This window comes from Canis lupus, chromosome 9 (assembly GCF_011100685.1).
Source record: "Canis lupus familiaris isolate Mischka breed German Shepherd chromosome 9, alternate assembly UU_Cfam_GSD_1.0, whole genome shotgun sequence".
Lineage (NCBI taxonomy): Eukaryota > Metazoa > Chordata > Mammalia > Carnivora > Canidae > Canis > Canis lupus.
The window spans coordinates 30,077,221-30,097,226 of NC_049230.1; the positions used below are offsets into that span (position 1 = coordinate 30,077,221).

Here is a 20,006-nt window from a genome sequence, read left to right on the forward strand (position 1 = left end):
CTTCTTACTGCCACTTCTTTCTCCCTCCCTCTTTGTTGTATTCTTTGGTTTGATTATGTTTGACTATCTGGTTGGTGGGTTTGAATTTTACTTCTTTTCCCCTAACTTACTTAGAAATTATGCCTTCTTTTGTTATTTTTTTTAGTGATTATCTTAAAATTTTAACATGCATATTTAACTCAGTGGCAAGTTAATCAAAATCTTCATAGTTCTTTTGAACATACAATGCTTTTATGATACTTTAAGTCTAATAAGCCTCTTCCAAACTTAAATGCTTATTATTGCCTAGTCTTTTAACTTGAGTTGAGACATTGTTTCTTTAGTTAACTGTGTCTTTGCAGCCATCTGCTACTTGACTATTGAGCTTCTAATTTGTTATGATTTACCTAGTATTTTTATAATAATATCTGGTTTCTCACTTTTATTCTTGATTCACTTTTTTCTTTCTTTCTTTTTTTTTTTTTTTTACTTAAAAAGGATAAACAAAATGTAGTATATACATATAATAGGTTAGTATTGGGCTATAAAAGGGATAAAGTTCTAATACATGTTGGAACATAGATAAAGTTTGAAACATTAAGTGAAAGACCCCAGACACAAAAAGCCGCAAATATGAGTCTATTAATATGATATGCCCAGAATAGGCATATCCATAGAGATAGAACACAGATTAGTGGTTGCCTGTAGCTAGGGGCATGGGAGAATAGCAAGTGACTGCTAGTGAGTATAAGGTTTCCTTTTAGGGTGATGGAAATTTTCTAGAGTTTGTGGTGATGATGCCCAACTTGTCAGTATAGTAAAAGCTTCAAAACTATGCACTAAAATGATGAGCCTTGTGGTATGCGAATTATATCTCAAGAAATCTTGTTATTAAAACAAAAAGTCACATATTGATATATACAGTATGGTACCATTTATACAAAACTCAAACTATTTTTAAAATATTCATCATATATTTTTTTTAATATTAATTAATTTGTTTGTTTATTTAAAGTAGGCTCCATGCTGGGCATGGAGCCCAACAAGGGGCTTGAATTTGTTTTTGAGATCAAGACCTAAGCTGAGATCAAGAGTGGGATGCTTAACCAACTGAGCCACCCAGGCACCTCATCATATATATTTATAAAAACATGAAAGAATGGTATGCACACATGCCTGGGAACTGTCCATAAAGAACTCCGTGAAGAGAATATAAAAAAGTAAAAATGCTAAATATGCTAAAACAGTGAGAAAATATTTATAACACACATAACATAAAATATTGCTATCCAAAATATTTTTAAAAGTCCTACAATCAATCAAAAAAAGACTTACCAATACTTTTCCTGAATATACACGATAAAGAAAGTTGAATGCATATGCTAGAGTAGATATGTATAAGAATGTTCATTGTTGCATTGCCAGTAAGCAAAAAACCCCAATGTACTGGAGGATGGATGAATAAATTGTGACATATTCATCTAATCAGATATTTATCATTGAAAGTAATGTGCTGATGTTACAATAGCATATAACAGCATGGATGAGTGATGAAACCACACTGTAGGGTGAAGAAAGCAAGTTTCAGAATTCTATCTGCAGCATTTTTAAGCTGAAACATAGCAAAACAAAATAACATGTTAGAGGTACCTATGTATGTGACCAACTTTAAGATAAATCATGTGGGAATGATAATCTCACAGTTCAGTAGTAGTTACCTCTTGTAGAGTAGGACAGAAGTATGTAGTGACATGAATTCAGCACTATTGGCAGTTTTATAATTCTTAAATGGATTCATGGAATTTTTATTTTATTGTCTTCCTTTACATATTAGTTTTTAGTTTATATCAAATATTATATAATAAAATACTTAGGAATATTAACCAAATATATGACAGGTATTACCTCTTGGGAGAAGTTCAAAAGGGACTTACTTATACAATGTTTGGTTACATTCAAAATTTGAAGTATATATACTTGAATGCTAATGCACTATTACAGCAGTTTTAAAAAGCATACAAAAGATGTTAAAATGTACAAAATAGAAAGCTATAATATATTGATAATTTTAAAAGGCATTACAAGCTTTGTGCAGTGGCAGTATCATAGCCAATGAGGTTTATCCAAGGTGCGATTATTGCTAATTAAAAGGCATACAACACTGTATATAGTATAATTATTTAATTATTGTAATAAATACATAATTTATGTATATTTAATATATAGGTGCTATAATCATAGAAAAATGTAGAAAATTATACACCAAACTGCTAAATAGTGTTTGTTTCTGGAGCAGTAGTTCTCAAGGTTGGGGGTGCTTTGTTTTTTGGGTTTTTTGTGGGTTTTTTTTTTTTTTTTTCTTTAGATGACATTTGGCAATGTCTAGAGACATTTTTTGTTTTCGTATTTGGGAGAATGCCACCAAATTAGGAATCACTAGCAAAAAATACTTCAAAAATGTGTATGAAAATTTAAAACATATTGCTAAGTGATTTATGAGTCAAAAACATCACTAATAAACATATAAAAGAAGTTTAATCTCACTTGTAACTAGGGGAATTTAACAATGTACTGTTTCATATTCAACATATTGACAAAACTTAAAGTGTGAAAACAGCAAATGCTCTTAATATAGAAAACTAAGAGATCTTATACTAGTGGTGTGTGTAAATTGCTACAACTAGTTAGGAGAGCAATTTTTCAATATCTAAAGTTGACAATATATATACATATATATATACAATGCATGTGACTCAGCATTTTCTCTTCTGGGGATATACTGTAGAGAAATTTTCACACATCCATGCAAGGAGATATGTGTGATGTTTTGTAATAAAAAAATAAATTGGAGTAATTATAAAAGCTCATCAATCAGAGAATGTTTAATTTGTATTCATACAATGGGATACCATTTAAACTAGTTTCACAGATAAGAATATTAAGCAATAATATTGAGGTACAAATAAAAATATAAATATGTTTATAGTATACTATTGACGTAAAATTTTAAGTGCACAAAAGTTCATAACATTAGGGAATATATGTGGTAATGGTATCAAATCATGGACAAGAAGGATACAGCAGCCTTAGGATAGTGATTTCTGCTGAGGAACAATAGAGAGCTTTCAACCAAGTCTATGTTTGTTTCTTAAAAATACATATGATTTCAAGCAAATACTAGTGAGTACTTGAATACATGGATGTTCTCTTTCTGTGTGTGTTTGGAACATTTTTAGGGAAAGAACACCAAAAGTCAAGAACCATATTGCCATGTTATACAAGGCAAATACTTATGACTCTGTAGACAGGCAAGCAGATGATGCTTAGCTATGCTCTACAATCACTTTTTTTTTTAAATATTATTTTTATTTAAGAGAGAGAGAGGGTGTGAGTGCACAAGTAGGTGGAGGGGCAGGCAGAGGGAGAGGGAGAAGCAGATTCCTCGGTAAGCCGAGAGCCATATGTGGGTCCTAGGGTCATGACCTGAGCAAAGGCAGATGTTCAACAGATTTAATCACCCACAGACCCCTAGAATCACTTTTGACTGAATCTTTCCTAGTATCCATCTCACTTGTCTCCTTCTCTCACTGTACCCAGCCACCTATATACATTAACCAGTATGTATTTCCTGTACACACTTCTATTAAATTACATATTGCACTAGTTACATTTATTTACACGTTATCTCACCCTAGAGACTATAGCTCTTTGTGGGTAGCTGTATCTTCTTGTTCCTTTTGCATACTGTAGTACCTGACCTAGCACTTTGTAAATATTTGGTCAACAAAATGATGAATGAGCAGATTCCAAAGGAGGGAGGAATTTATAAGGAACAATTAACCAATATTACACTCTACCTACTTTATAGGTTTAATATGATTGACATGAAATATATTCTTGCCAGAATCCAGTAATAAGGCATGTAGTCAGGCTCTATGTATTAGTTAAGATTAGGTTTTGCTTATATATATAACTGGAGAACCTAAAATAAAAGTGGTTTCCATTACAAATTTATTTCTTTCACACCAAGAAGCCTTAAAGTGTATAATCCAGGGCTGGTAAAGTTCTACAGTGTCAGGGACACATGCTCTATCCTTCTGCTCCATTATCTTTATTGAAGTAGCTCATGAACCAAAATGACTGCTGGAATAGATCCTTTCTTCCATCTTTCTTTCCTTCTATCTTTCTTTCCTTTTTAAATTAATCCCAGAGAGAGAAAGAGAAGGGACATGAATACTTTACATATACTTTTGAAAGCCTTCCCAGAAGAACCACACAATACTTCACCTTTCATTTCCTTGACCAGTACATACTCTCATGTTTCAAGCCTAAAAGTGGACTGAGAAACATCTTTTAGCCAGATGGCAGGATTTCTAACTAAAACTATGGTTCTGTTACTAAAGAACAAAAAGAGAATGAACACTGGAATACAACAGTCTCTGAATTTTTAATCTGCTATGGGTACTAAAAGAAGGTAAAGAAAAGAAAAACAAGGGAAGATAGAGGTGGATTCCAGAGAAAGCTTTCTATTTTACTGTCTGTAAGCTTGCCTCTAAATAAGCTAAAATTAGAATATTTTGTATTTAACCCAATTCCTATCAACTTTAGTTTTGATCTCGTTTATTAACAAAATATCCAAGTTTTATAGTGCTACTTTTAGAAATTAATGCTTAATCTGATTTAATAGAATTTCCTTGATAATTTTTTCTTCTCCCATATCACATATTTGCAATTAAGAAATTGAGTTTTGGTTTTAGGGCTATGCTTGTTAATTTGGCATTAGCCAAAGTAGCTAGTCTTGCAAAACAAAAGAAAAACAAAAAAAAAACACACCAAAATACTGAAGTGGTGGTGAAATCAGGAAACTGTATTTCATAGAAAATTAATCCATAAATAGTCAACAGACTTTCTCTGGGCATGTTATTCTGGTTCCTGTTCCCAATACTGATTCTTCTCACTGCGTTGTAAAATAAAGTTGTAATGAAATTTTATTCTTTGGAGATTTGAAAAATTACTTTACCTGAGTCCTTTTCCTTCCAGGCTCTAGATTATCTTGGAATTCAGCCCACAAAGGAACAACAGCAAGCCCTGAGACAGCAAGTGCAAATAGACCCAAAGGGGACAGTGTCTTTTGGAGGTAATATTAGGTTTATCGTGTTATGTCATCACAGAAACTTGGTAGGAGAGTTATGGTGACCTATTTTCATTAGGAATGCATCTTCTTTAGAAGGAGAGAGAAAAATAAGACCACATCTATTTCAAGTTCCTTAGTCAGTACCTAAAAATGTCTAGAATTACTGACCTGGCTGGGTCAGCAGAAAGGAGACCCTAGAATCTTCCAGCTCTAAAATATCATCATTCTATCCTCCTTTTTTGTTTGTTATTTATCGCATGAACATTTCTTTGGTAATAATAAAAACAATACAAAGTATAGAAGTTCTAATTCCACTGCTGTGGAATTTCATACTTTTTTTCAGCTAATATAACAGAATAAGTATTTTTATGATGCTGTATAATTATTCTTATTAAATTTAGCATAATATTGACATACTTAGTTGTACTATAATATTAAGCCTTTCTACTTTTGGGGAATTTTGGTGGTTTCTCAATAGCTGATATTATAAATGCCTATATTTAATATCATAGGTTTTTTTTTCCCCTTCTCTTTCTTAGGATAAACTTCTACAAGTGGTTCAAACTTTTGATAGATATTAATAAGTTGTTTTCAAGAGACATTTCACACATGTATTTGTTCTACCACTAGTAATGTTTGAACGTAACAGTATTTTATATCCTTGACAGCATTCAGTATTTAATTTTTTTTGTTATTCAATAGATGCAACATTGTATCATTGTAAAGTATCTGTATTGCTAAAAAAGAATTCACTTTTTGGTTTCAAGGTAATGGAAAAAATATACATTTGCTTTCCTCTCCTTTTGAAAATCACCCCCAAATAGGTAGGGGAACAGAAAACAGAATTGCATGTATTAACCAAAACTATGATATGTAAGGATAGTATGTGGATGAGGAAAGTAAGTGAATTAGTGAGTAGAAGCAATAAAGCCCAAATGTCTAAAGCAATAGAAGAACCACAATGGGAAACAAGCTGATCTATCCCTGAAACGGCTTAGGAATTAAAAATATCAGGTACTTCTGAAGGCTAGGTGTAGGCAGGGCATTTCAAATAGGGTTGTTAGAAATCTGTATAGAAGCTTTTATGTATGCTATTACCTGCCCCCTCTCAAGCAGCCCAGGATCAAACAGTCCCTTATACCTGCAAAGGAAAAGAAGTATATTCTCTTGAGGAATTAAACCAGAGAGATCCTGAACCTGTAGTTGCCAGCAGTCAGGGAATTTAGAGGAGTGTATGATGAGTTATCACTCACAACCACACCCAGATTACTTGGTGAACTTTGCAGTCGTGTTTATACTCTATAGGCAAGAGATTGTAAGATTCTCTACTAAAGAAGCTGCCCCAAAATGTCATTTGGCTACCTGATTGCTCTGTAGTGAAACTGGCCAGATGACAAGTCAAGCTTTGTACACAAAATTTCCAATCAGAGTTATTGTGATGATTCTTCTTAAACATGAACTCATAGCCAAGGGTCATTGGACATTTGGAGAAATTCTCCAACATAAAATATAAGAGCCCAAAACTATGTGACAAAGAGAAAAACAAGAACGCTGAAAAAAGGAGGAATAATGCAAGAGCAGGAGAGAGCTTCAGACACAATGAACATCTTTGAAAAGGTAAACAAAGAGAAAGCATCCAGGAAATAAAATGTAGGATATTGTAGAGTAGAAACCATCAGAGAGTACAAACAGGATATTTGGAAGTTAAAAATACAATAGCTAAAATTAAAACATTTGAAGATACATAGATGAATGGGTCCCCCACATGTCTGAAGAAGCTTACAGTTTGCTAGCCAGCATGGGGCAATCTTAACAGGTGTTAAGAGTATATGCCTTGGAGTCAGATCTTAATTTGGAATTCTGCTCTGCTACTTACTTGCCATGTGGCCAAGGGAAGTTTGGCAGTTAACTTGTCTTAGCTGCAATGTAGAAGGGAGAGGATAGGAGTACCTACCTCAGAAAATTGTTTAGAGAATGAAATTGCAAAGTACTGTGCCTAGCACACAGGCTGTTATATAAAATATTAGCTGCTACTATTATTATTAAACCTCCAGCTCTAACTAGAAAAGCTGTAAGTCACAATATTGTCCTATGTTTCAGAGAAAGTTCTTGCTCACAGTAAAAAGAGTTGCAGAAATAGATATGCCTGTGATAGGTATATGCTTTCTTGTTGTCTTAACTGATCTATAACTTCAGCAAAGTTAACAAAGGTAAGTTAAAACCAGTTTATCTGTCACTTTTTGAGTTTGTAATTAATCTGTCACTTGAGCTAATACTACTTTAAGGTAATCCACTGAAAAGCAAGTTAAGTTTGAAGCCTTAATTATAATGCATAACTTCAACTTCATTTAGAAAAGGGTAAGATGTATTTAGATGAGGTTAAATGCTATGTTCCTACTGAAGTGTATTCCATTTCAGATTTTGTCCAGGTTGCCAGAAACTTGTTTTGCTTGCAGTTGGACGAAGTAAATGTCAGAGCACGTGAAATTTCCAGCATGTTAGATTCACAGGTAGAGTGTGCCCTATAGAATTGTCTTGATTGTTCTTGGATCATAAGTCTTGACTGCTGTATGTCACATATGTGGCCTTTTTCTTTTTCATTTTTCACTTTTAAAAAAATATGCAAATAATGTATGCTTCTTAGTAAATATATAAAACACAGATTTATTTAAAATCAAAAGTAAAACTTTATCTTGATCTCTCCTATCCCTCCTCTCTATTTCTTTATGCTACTCCTCCCTGAATTTATCACAGAAAAGTACTCATAAGTGTATACCCTCTGAAATTTTGCAATCTAAACCATCCTCATGTGTCAGCATCTAGATTAAGAAACAATATGAAGGATGGGGCACCTGGGTGGCTCAGTCAGCTCAGCATCCAACTGTTTGTTGGTTTTGGCTCAGGCCATGATCTTAAGGTTGTGAGATTGAGTCCTGCATCAGATTCTGCACTCAGTGAGGAGTCTGCTTGAGATCCTTTCCCCCTGTTGCTTTCTCCTTCCCACTCTGCTCCTCCCCCTGCTCACTTGCTCTCTCACTCTCAAAAATAAATAAATAAAATCTTAAAAAGAAAAAAAAAAGAAAGAAACAGAACAGGAAGGAAATATATTATGAGGACCCAGATGCTCTCCCACCCCCCATGTTCCTTTTCTATTACTCCCGTTTTTCCCTCTGCATCCTTAATCAAGTAACTAGTCTTTTGCTTTTTTTGTGCTTTATGTAAAATACAATTGTGAAGCCCATTAACTTCATAAGTCATTTGCTCTAGAGAACTTTGACATTTGGGGGTGCCTGGGTGGCTTCATCAGTTAAGCCGCCAACTCTTGATTTTGGCTCAGGTCATGACCTCAGGGTCCTGTGGTTGAGCTCCATGTTGGGCTCCACGCTTAGTGGGGAGTCAGCTTGAGGATTCTCTCTCTCTCCCCCCGCCCCTTCTTCTGTCTTCTCTCCCTCTCAAATAAATAAACCTTAAAAAAAAAAAAAGAACTTTGACATTTGTGGCATTTACATTGTCAAATTTTTCAGTCCTTTTCATTGCAGAATGTGTTACTGTATCCTTCAGGAAGGTCTTCCCAATTTATCAATTTAACTCACTCAAAATCTATTCTTTTTTTTTTTTTTCATTTTTTTTTCAAAATCTATTCTTGTCTATGCTTAAGTTAGGGCCCCAAATGGGCAACCCCTTGCCCTTGTTCCACCATCATTTCCTTAATAACTGTCCTTCTCCACTTTTGCTGCCAACTTGAAATACAAACTTTATTCTATGCTAAATTTCTGTCTAGATACATAGATCTGTTTCTGGACCCACCACACTGTTGCATTGATTGATTTCTCTATGCCAGTACATTACTATTTTAATTATTCCAACAGTGTATTTCTAGGTTCATTATTATGTGGTAAGCTAAGTCCTTCATTTTTTTCTTTTTAACTTACTGATTTTTGATCTTCTAGATGATCTTTAGAATCATTTTTGCTGTGGTAATAAAAATTCAGTTGGAACTTTTAAAAATTGGAATTGCATTGAATTTAGAGAGTGGTTTGAGAGAGATGAACATGGTTTATTTCTCCATTCATTTTGGTGTTTGTTGATATTTTAGAAAGAGGAAATTATATCTTGCTTCATATATGTCTTGAATATTTCTTGTTATGTCTGAATAGGCATACTGCAGTTTTTGTTGCTGTTGGAAATGGGATTTTTTTTAACCATTGTATTTTCTAATTGATGACTAGTAAAAATATTAATTTTTTTTTAAGATTTTATTTTTAAGTAATCTCTATACTCAACATAGGGCCAGAATTTAGAACTCTGAGATCAAGAGTTGCATGCTCCACCAACTGAGCCAGCCAGGCACCTGAAGATATTAATTTTTGAACGGTTATTTTGTGTGATGCCAGTTCATTGAACTCCCTTATTCTAGCTGCTTTTCAGTTGTCTTGGGTTTTCTGTTTTCTAGGTAGGCATTTTAAATTAATTATATTTTTGTCTCTTCCAAAAAATTTTAATTTTTTCTGAATTACCATTGGAACAGAAGCTGCAAAAGTGAACAAAAAATTTTTTCATGATATTGGAGCCATTTCACATTTTTAATTTTTCAAAGAAGCTAGCATTATCTTATTTAATAAATATGATTTATAATCTTTTTATATTTACTTATTTACAAATCATTTTAAAATTTTTAAATTTATGAATAAAACTTATGCCATTTATATTTTTCTTCAATAGCTTATATAGTAGAAACTGTATAGGTTCCTTTAAAGTTTGAAAATGTTTCATATCACATGGTCAGGGCCTAGGTCTTTTTGGAAGAGGAGATATTTTCTATTTTTTTAATGTCTTCTAAGGTTATTTTATTCAAGTTTTAGTCTTTTTCTTGAATAATTCTGTTAATGGACATCTTCCTAGAAAATTTCCCCTTTTATCGATATACTAAAATTTATTTAAAAAAAACAGAATTTTTTTAGGTTTTTAATACATTTTAACAATACTACTTTTTATCTCATAGATGGTACTACACAATTTTTACAAAATCACATCCACAAGTTTATATCTATATTTTAATTATCATTCAGTATGTAACATTTCCATTGTCATTGCTTCTTTGACCCTTATTTTGCACAGTTTCTAGTTATATAGCTCCTTTCTGGTTGCTGATTTCTAATGTTCTTCACTCATAATACAGCCTTTGATATCATAAGCTGTATTAGACATATGTAATTTTAGAATTGTTATATCCTTTTTTTAAAAGATTTTTATTTATTTATTCATGAGAGATATATAGAGAGAGGCAGAGAGACATAGGAAGAGGGAGAAGCAGGCTCCCCACAGGGAGCCTGATGTGGTACTTGATCCCAGAACTCTGGGATCATGACCTGAGCTAAAGGCAGATACTCAACCACTGAGCCACCCAGCTGCCCCTAGAATTGTTATATCCTGACAGGATATTGAATCTTTATCTCTAGAATGCTTCCTGTCTTAAAGTCAACTCAATCTAATGATGAAGCGATACCACTTTTCTTTTGGTTAGTGTTTTGATTAGGTTTCCAATGACTACATGTATTTCTCTTTAGTAAAGAAAACTTTTATATAACCCTTTAAATGTATCTAATAGAATCTAAATACCATAGTTTTTGATACTCATAATCATTTTATGTTAAAGAAAATTCATTCATGAATTCTTATTCTCAGAAAGTTACCATCTTTCCTTTTCTTCTGCTTTTATTTGTATCCCATATTACCCTAGAATGTTACCTTGATAAATTATAATTTCAAGAATAGATATACTTAAAATTAGTCATTGGAAAAAGAAATCAGTCATTGAGCACCTTATCATTCTGTTACAAAATACATAGATGATTAAAATGTATTTGTTTTAATTCACTGTATTCATAAGATCTGACATTAAAATTTTCTTTTGAATTGAGTATTAATTCTACTTATTGGTACACAAGTCTACTTATTGGCATACAAAAATATAAATACATAAATTTTGATCAGTTATTTTTATAAAGGTAATTTTTAAAATATAAATTCATTATTTCAGTGGATGGATTATTTACAATCCAGCTGTGTCATTTATAAGATTTCCATATTTGCATGGGCATTTTTGGATTCTTCGTTAATGGTTTACTTTGCTTCATAAGTATTGGTATCTGATAACACATTCTTCCACTTTGTTGTTCTTTTTATTTATTTTTTTTATTTTATTTTTTAAAATTTTATTTATTTATGATAGTCACACAGAGAGAGAGAGAGAGGCAGAGACACAGGCAGAGGGAGAAGCAGGTTCCATACACCGGGAGCCTGACGTGGGATTCGATCCCGGGTCTCCAGGATCGCGCCCTGGGCCAAAGGCAGGTGCCAAACCGCTGCGCCACCCAGGGATCCCTGTTGTTCTTTTTAAATGTTGCTTTGGCTAATCCCTTTTCTCGTCCAAATAAGTTCTAGGAAAAATCTTACTGTACTGAATTTCTAGATTATTTTGGGAACAATCAGGATCTTTATAAATTTCAGTCTTCTCTGTGAACATGTTTTGACTTCTTATTTTATCTTCTTGAATGGCAAATAATACACTTGATATATTTTTCCCAATATAAGCTTTATTAGTCTTTTGTTAGATTTATTCCTAGTTACCTTTCACTTTTTTGCCCTTATAATAAATGGTGTATTTTTTTGTTTTGTTTTTAAGACTTCATTTTTTAGAGCAGTTTTAGGTTTACAGTAAAATTGAGGGGAAGGTACAGAGATTTCCCACATGCTCCCTGCCCCAGCACATGCATGACCTCCCTCATTATCAGCATCCTGCACCAGAGTGTGGTACACTCATTACAACTGATGAACCTACACTGACACATCATTGTCACCTGTCGTTCATAGTTTCCATTACATTTACATTGCACTCTGGGTGCTGTACATTCTGTGTGAGTTTGGACAAATGTATCACAACATGTGTCCATCATTGTTGTATCATACATAGTATTTTTACTGTTCTGATCTTTACCTGTGTGCTTTGCCTATTCATCTTCCCACATCTGCACCCCTCACCCCTGGCATTCACTGATCCTCTTACTGTATTCATAGTTTTTTTGCTCTTTCTATAATGTCATATAGTTGGAAGTCATACAATATGTAGTCTTTTCAGATTGGCTTCTTTCACTTAGTAATACGCATTTAAGGTTCCTCCATATCTTTCCATGTTTTTTCAGTGCTGATTAAAATTCCATTATCTGAATATACCACAGTTTATCCACTTATCTATTAAAGGACTTCTTGGCTGCTTCCAAGTTTTGGCAATTGTGAATAAAGCTACTGTAAACATCCATTTGTAGGTTTTTGTGTGAACATAAGTTTTTTACTCCTTTGGGTAAATACCAAGGAGCACAATTGCTGGATCATATGGTAAAGGTATTTAGTTTTATTATTTTTTTAAATGTTTATTTATTTATGATAGTCACACAGAGAGAGAGAGGCAGAGACATAGGCAGAGGGAGAAGCAGGCTCCATGCACGGGGAGCCTGATGTGGGATTCGATCCCGGGTCTCCAGGATCGTGCCCTGGGCCAAAGGCAGGCACCAAACTGCTGTGCCACCCAGGGATCCCCGGTATTTAGTTTTATAAGAAACCATCGAACTGTCTTTCGAAGTGGCTATGCCATTTTGTAGTCACAATAGCAATAAATCAGTTTCTATTAATGAGAATGAGAGTTCCTATGATCTAGTTGTTTGGAAACTTTCAAGAGATCACCCAGTCTCCTAGAATTGAGGTACTGATTTATCAGAACCAATTCAGTAACATTTAAGGTAGGAAAACTGAAGCTGTAAGAGCACTGTTTTTTTTCCATTGTTTCGGGTGGAAACAATGTTGACAACAGAGCATTGTTATTGCCAAACAGTTCTCAAAGCTACTATCCTCACCTTTGATGAGGAAAGGCAACAGTGGTTGAGTGGCATAAGAGAAATGGGGAATTCAGAGTACTTTGGGTGAGCATGCAAAGCTTGCTTAACAGCTGCAAAAAATACTGGTGCTCCAAATTAGTAATTTACTTCCTTTCTAGCCAATATGATTTTAGGGCAGATAAGAGTGTGTTCAGTCTTAATACTTTGATGACAAACACAAAGTGCCACTGGTAATTGTGCAAGGTCTTCTGCATGCCAATAATTTCCTGTCCATGGCTTCAGATCAAAATGTTGTGCAGTTGTCATTATATCAGTTTATAAGGCTTCCTTTGTTGTGTTCTGCTTGTCAACATGTAGAAGATATCCCCATAAAATGCTGACTTTTTTTTCACTTGAATCCATAATAATACCTTTTACTTCACCACACTTACATATATAACTGAAACAAAAATCTCAAAATAGTACTTACGTTTTCTATAGTATTTAATTCTTATTTAATATTCAGTTCTAACTATTTCTGCTTAAAATACACTAAAGGGTCATATACCACAGTTTGAAAAATACTATAAAAATCACTGCTTGTCAAGTTCATCAGAAACAAATGAAAAATATTTTATTATTTTGTAGTAGTATTCCTAAGTTTTTTGTTGTCACTATGGTGCTTTATCTGAAGTATCAATTGATCTCGTTGAGGATGCTGACAGTCTGTGAAAGTGGGGAAATTCCACTGTGGTTATCCCCTCAACCATCTCGTCACATACAACAGTCAGATTTTATAATCTATCTGTTAGGGATGGTTGTTTTTTTACTTGTGTTTCCTTCTTCTGGCTTGTCTTCTCCTTAATTTATTTTTTAAGAATATTTTTGCTGAAGCATAATGGATACCCTATAAAGTATAAAAATCTCAAATGTGCAACTTGATGAATTTCTATTAGTATCTCATGTGTAATCACCACTCAAAGGCTCCATTGTACCAACTTTGACCCAGTTAGCCGCCATTCCCATCTTTACAATGGAACCACTATTTTGACTTATATTAGCATAGATAACTTTGGCCTGTTCTTGAACATCAAATTCAATAGAATCACACAATATATACTCTATTATAATGAGCTTCTTTTGCTCATCTTTTCATCTGACTCATAAGATTTATTGAGATGCCATATTTCAAGAAGGAAGAATTGCTGAGTCAGTCTAAGTCAATTTTTTGTTTAGTTGACAAAAAAAACCTTATTATTTTGGAATAATATGGCATTTAGAACTAAAAATATAATTATCTTACTGTGATTAGAATCATCATTGCTATATTTAAAAATTCTGTACTGAACTGTACACCTGCGGCTGGTGCAAGGTTACACACAAAAGTAAGGTTGGAGTCTAGTTTTAGCAGAATTCTGAACTTAGCAACAGCAGACTACAGTCTATTATAACATGATGGGTTTACCATACTAATTAAATATCATACAGGGATTATCTTAAAATCACAGAGAGAACACTGTAAATTCCCTAAAGTAGACTTTTCACAACTTAGTTTCTTTCTTTTTTTTTCTTTTTTCTTTTTTCTTTTTTTTTTTTTTACTTAGTTTCTTTCTAAATCAATTTAGTGGATCGCAACCCCTATTTTAGAAGGGAGGAGAATAGAATGGAAAATACTAGTGAATTGTATATGAATGAGTAATCTTTCCTTTATACTGGAGTCATTATATAAAAGGTATTTCTCATTATGTGTAGCATTATGTACTCATCTATAAAACTTTAAATATATACAATGAACAACTACAGTGTGCATGGCATTGGGTAGCTGCTCTAGCACATTATTAAAATAAATAAAACTCAAGCCTGAGTTTAATTTCTCGGAATTTAAGATATAGTGTAAGGAAAGTCATGTGCACAAATAATTGTTTAAAAAGCTGTAGCATTGTGTGATAAAGCTATAGTACTGATAGAGCTCAGAACATTTAGAGAAGATTCATAACAGTTAGCATTTGAGTGAGTTTTAAATTATATATAGGATTTTATCTGCCTAAAAGGTAAACAGAAAGTAATGAGAATTAGCATGAATAAAAATATGTAATTTGATGGAAAGCAGAGTAATCTAGTTTTTTAAAAAGGTGAGTTGGGGGATACCTGGGTGGCTCAGCGGTTGAGTGTCTGCCTTTGGCTCAGGGCGGGATCCCAGAGTTCTGGGATCGAGTTCTGCATCAGGCTCCCTGCATGAAGCCTGCTTCTCCCTCTGCCTATGTCTCTGCCTCTCTCTCTCTCTCTCTGTCTCTCATGAATAAATAAATAAATCTTTAAAGAAAAAAAAGATAAGTCGGTACATGCAGATGACTGAAGGAAGTTAGGGCTAAAGGGTAATATTACACTTAGAAGTTTGTACTTTACAAGTAGTTAGTGAGGAGCCATTAGGGAGAATAGTGTTGACATGATCAAAATAATAGTTTAGAAATAGTAATCTTATAATAGTCTTCGTTATCTTATAAGGTAATGAAACTGATCATAAGTAGCTTAGATGGTGGACAAAGGAAAGAGTCTGAATATAGAATATTAAAAACTAAACTATGGTGAAGGTGAGGATAACGGGAAGGAATGGGGAGACAGATATATAATATTTACCAACAGCCACAAGTATATCACCATTAAGAATTGCATTTGGGTGTAAGAATCAAGGGAGAATAAGTTAAAGATAACTGCAGAGTTTTGATCAGGATAAGATTAATAATAGGGTGGTGCTATTAATAGAACTAGAGAAATAAGAAATGTGGAGAAGAGGATAGGTTGGATTTTAGAGAGTAAGTTCAATATGCTTAGAGGTGTAAATAACCAAGAGGCCATTGGAAATAAGTAACTGGACGCAAAGGGAGATCTGGGAATGATTTGGAGGGTGATATATAGTAAGAGCGTGGCAGCGAACATGATCATTCAGGGAGAGTTTGTAAAGGGAGAAAGGGGCAAACTTGGGGACGGTTTGCCCCATTTAAGGATATCAGAATTACGCCCTGAGCCAAAAACAGATGTTTAACCACTGAGCCACCAAAGCGTTCCTCACTTCTCCTATCTGAAAGACTGCCTTAAGCCCATACTTACAAAGCAATCGTGTTCTCCATATAGTCCTTTAAATTATATTTTCTATACCCTTTTTTTTTTTAGTTTTGTTACAATTTATACATGCAAGATGGCTGTAATTAGACTTGGATTTTTATCTCTGATTAGATTATGATTGTTTTCTACCTTGTCATTAACTGTCAAAGAGATCGTGCTAGCAGTAAAAGAAGAGGAATTGCCATCTCTGGTATTTTGTGGTGGTGGTTATTCACTTGTACATGAATTATTAATATTACCTTCAGTCCATAGTTCCTATGCAGGAATCTTTTTAAGCTGGCTGGCTGTTAACATTGCATTTCATTTCATTAAAACAAGGTGTATAATCGAGTAATGAATAATTGAGTAATGAACTTTACTGGATTCACTGGGTTTACTGGGTTCATAAACTTTCTTGGTTGATGATGTCCAGCATTTTGTTAGCCTCAGATACCATGTACTTGGGGTGGATCTTTAGGGAATAGTTTATGTTGATGACTCAAAAGTCTTTTTGACATTATAAATACAATTTTAGAATTTGTGGACTTTTAAGGGAAATTATATTGTTAAAGTAATCATAAAGATGATAACAGGTATGTATACTTTATAATCACCTAGATTCTATTATAAATAACAATGCAAAGTTAAGCTCAAATCAAGTTACTCCAGAATCTTTAACATTCTCTTTCATCTAATCAGATGACTCCAAAGTAAGAAACTAAATTTTGTTATTAAAATGCAAAAACTTAACACTCGTCAAAAAGGATTTCTGTACTAGTTGTCAACATTAGCATCTAATTCATAACATTTTTCTTATATTTTAATGTTGATAGCTTCTTCCCTGTGATTCCTCAGAGACAGATGAAATAGAAAGGCTTAAGCGTGAAAGAAATGACGCCTTGGAGGAAGTGAATGCACTCAAGGTAATCTCCAGTTTTGCCTCCTTTACATTTTGTTGAGAGAAAAGCAGAAGAATATTATTATATTTATTATAAGTTATCAAATATTTGATATTATTTGTGTTCATATTAATGTCAAATATTTGATAATTCATTTATTTAATAGGCCTTTAAAGAGGTCATTTTTTTAGTTTACAAACTTATTATTTATATTTCTTAATACCCATGTAAGATTCAGTGTAGACATACCTGCTGATCTGGCTATTTCTCACCTCCTCTGTTCTCATATTGGTGGCAAGGATGAGAAACCTTGATTAGATGAGTCAACAAAGCAAGCCATGACAATTTTGGATTCTTAAATGTTCACTGGGAAATACATTTTCTCCCATGTTCATGAACATGCTTCAGAGACCTCTCATTTTGGTAACATAATTTAGAATTATGGTAATATAATTAAGAGAAAAAAGACACGCAGCGTGCCCAAATATACTTTAAGATTTTAATTCTTGGGCAGCCTGTGTGGCTCAGCGGTTTAGTGCCGCCTTCATCCCAGGGCGTGATCCTGGAGACCCGGGATGGAGTCCCACGTCTGGCTCCTTGCATAGAGCCTGCTTCTCCCTCTGCCTGTGTTTCTGCCCCTCACCTCATAAATAAATAAATAAAATCTTAAAAGTTTTTGATTCTTTTTATATATTTCCATTCTATATTTAATAGAATATTAAATTCAAATTATACCCTAATTTTCACAGAAATCCATTATATTTTCCAGATCTTCAAGAAAAGCAGATAACTACTTGATATACTCTTAATTCACTATAGGAATATATTTTTTCAATTATTTTAAGTTATTTTCTGAAATAAGTAAAATTCTGTTTATTTACTTAATGTTCATTTTATTTTTTTTTTAGATTTTATTTATTTATATGAGAGAGAGAACATGAGCGGATGGGAGGGACAGAGGCAGAGGTAGGGCTCAGTTCCATAACCCTGGGATCATGACCTGAGCCAAAGGCAGATGCTTAACTGACTGAGCCACCTGGGTACCCTTTAATGAAAAATCTTTGCAACTCCCTAAAAAAGGAAGAAATTTCCTTTCTGCCTTTTTAAATTCCAACTTCAAGAGGAAGCCATTGTTAAACACACTTTATCCTTTGAGACACTTGTTCTCTATTATTTTTCTCAATTAAATTTCTAAAAATAAATATATGTGTTTATTTTAACTTTTATGTAAATCTCTTCATACTGCACACTTTTTTACAACTTCTTTTTCTTTTTTCTCTTTGCTAGCTTTATATCTTGGGCTGCTTTTCAAGTTAATATGTACAGATCTGCCAAATTCTTTTTTTTTTTAATAAAATAATTTTTATTGGTGTTCAATTTACCAACATACATAATAACACCCAGTGCTCATCCCGTCAAGTGTCCCCCTCAGTGCCCGTCACCCACTCACCTCCACCCCCCCGCCCTCCTCCCCTTCCACCACCCCTAGTTCGTTTCCCAGAGTTAGGAATCTTTATGTTCTGTCTCCCTTTCTGATATTTCCCACACATTTCTTCTCCCTTCCCTTATATTCCCTTTCACTATTATTTATATTCCCCAAATGAATGAGAACATACACTGTTTTCCTTCTCCGATTGACTTACTTCACTCAGCATAATACCCTCCAGTTCCATCCACGTTGAAGCAAATGGTGGGTATTTGTCATTTCTAATGGCTGAGTAATATTCCATTGTATACATAAACCACATCTTCTTTATCCATTCATCTTTCGATGGACACCGAGGCTCCTTCCACAGTTGCCAAATTCTTCTTAATGGTTCTCCTATCATCCAGTGGTTCTGTCCTAGGTTATTTAGATAGCTCCTTGTTTTTTCTTTTTTATAAGATTTTATTTATTTATTTGAGAGAGAGAGAGAGAGAGAGAGAGCACACAAGCAGTGGGGAGAGGCAGAAAGAGAGGGACAAGCAGACTCCTCGCTGAGCAGGAAGCCAGAAGTAGAGCTCAATCCCAGGACACTGGGATTATGACCTGATCCAAAGGCAAACACTTAACTGATTGAGCCACCCAGGCACCCCTAGCCTGTTCCTCACTGATGAATATTTAGGCTACTTCCAGTTTTCCACTACTAAAAATAAGTCCATCATAAATAGCTTTGTAGATGTGTCTTGGGCAATTTCTACAATTGGAAAAATACAAACTGAATACATTTCTGAAAGTGGAATTGTTTTATGGAAGGATATGGAGATATTAAATTTTATATATTATGAAAAAGACTTTACCAATTTATGGTCCTTCCAAGTATGTACAAGCATTCCATTATTAAAGGAATATTTTACAGACTTTTTTACAACTTGAAACCACTTCTATATTTTTTGGTATAACAGTTAAGAGTAAAGATGGAAAAATATAAATTTAGTTTTAAGAATAAATTGACAGTAATTTCCTCATATTCTCTTTGAAAACATCTCCAATGATGGCTGTCTTAATAAGATGGCATTATGTATAATTCATCTCTGCATAAGCCATTAAATTTTATGGTTCATCAGAACTTTCAAAGGTGCCTGGGTGGCTCAGTCAGTTAAACATTGGACTCTTGATTTTGGCTCAGGTCGTGATCTCAGGGTTGTAATATTAAATCTGTGTTGGAGTATGTGCTAGGTGTAAAGCCTGCTTAAGATTCCCTCTCTCTTTCAAAACAAAAAACCTTTCAGAGGCTCTCAGATCTTTTCATTTCCTTAATGTTTATCATTGTTAAATTTACTGATATATTTCAGTTTTTATTTAAATGCCAGTATGAATTATTAGAATTTTAACTTAAAATTGCATTTATGTAACATTTAAACAGGACTTCCCGTAGGAGCTCTTCAAAAAATCGGGGTTCACATTTAAAGTCTATGACCTGTAACTAAACATATCCTAATCTGACAGCACCTGAAATCCCAGATATAGCATATTCTGTATTTTATAATTTCCTTTACCCAAAAACCTATCTGTTGACTGAGAACCACTTGCTTTGCCAT

The 20,006-nt window shown here is 33.7% G+C and overlaps 1 protein-coding gene and 1 pseudogene across 29 annotated transcripts in view; both read left to right on the forward strand.

Annotated features, from left to right (window-relative positions):
- The window catches only part of STXBP4 (syntaxin binding protein 4), a 213,656-nt gene that overhangs the window by 39,183 nt on the left and 154,467 nt on the right, over positions 1-20,006 (forward strand). For 28 of the 29 annotated variants that reach the window (XM_038547784.1, XM_038547778.1, XM_038547755.1 and 25 more), the window contains 3 exons: positions 5,020-5,116; positions 7,532-7,623; positions 16,920-17,009. In XM_038547784.1, the coding sequence (XP_038403712.1) occupies positions 5,020-5,116; positions 7,532-7,623; positions 16,920-17,009 (279 nt within the window). The remainder of the gene's footprint in view (positions 1-5,019; positions 5,117-7,531; positions 7,624-16,919; positions 17,010-20,006) is intronic. The other variant, XM_038547771.1, reaches the window with a different exon arrangement.
- LOC119873527 lies at positions 2,063-2,185 on the forward strand (annotated as a pseudogene).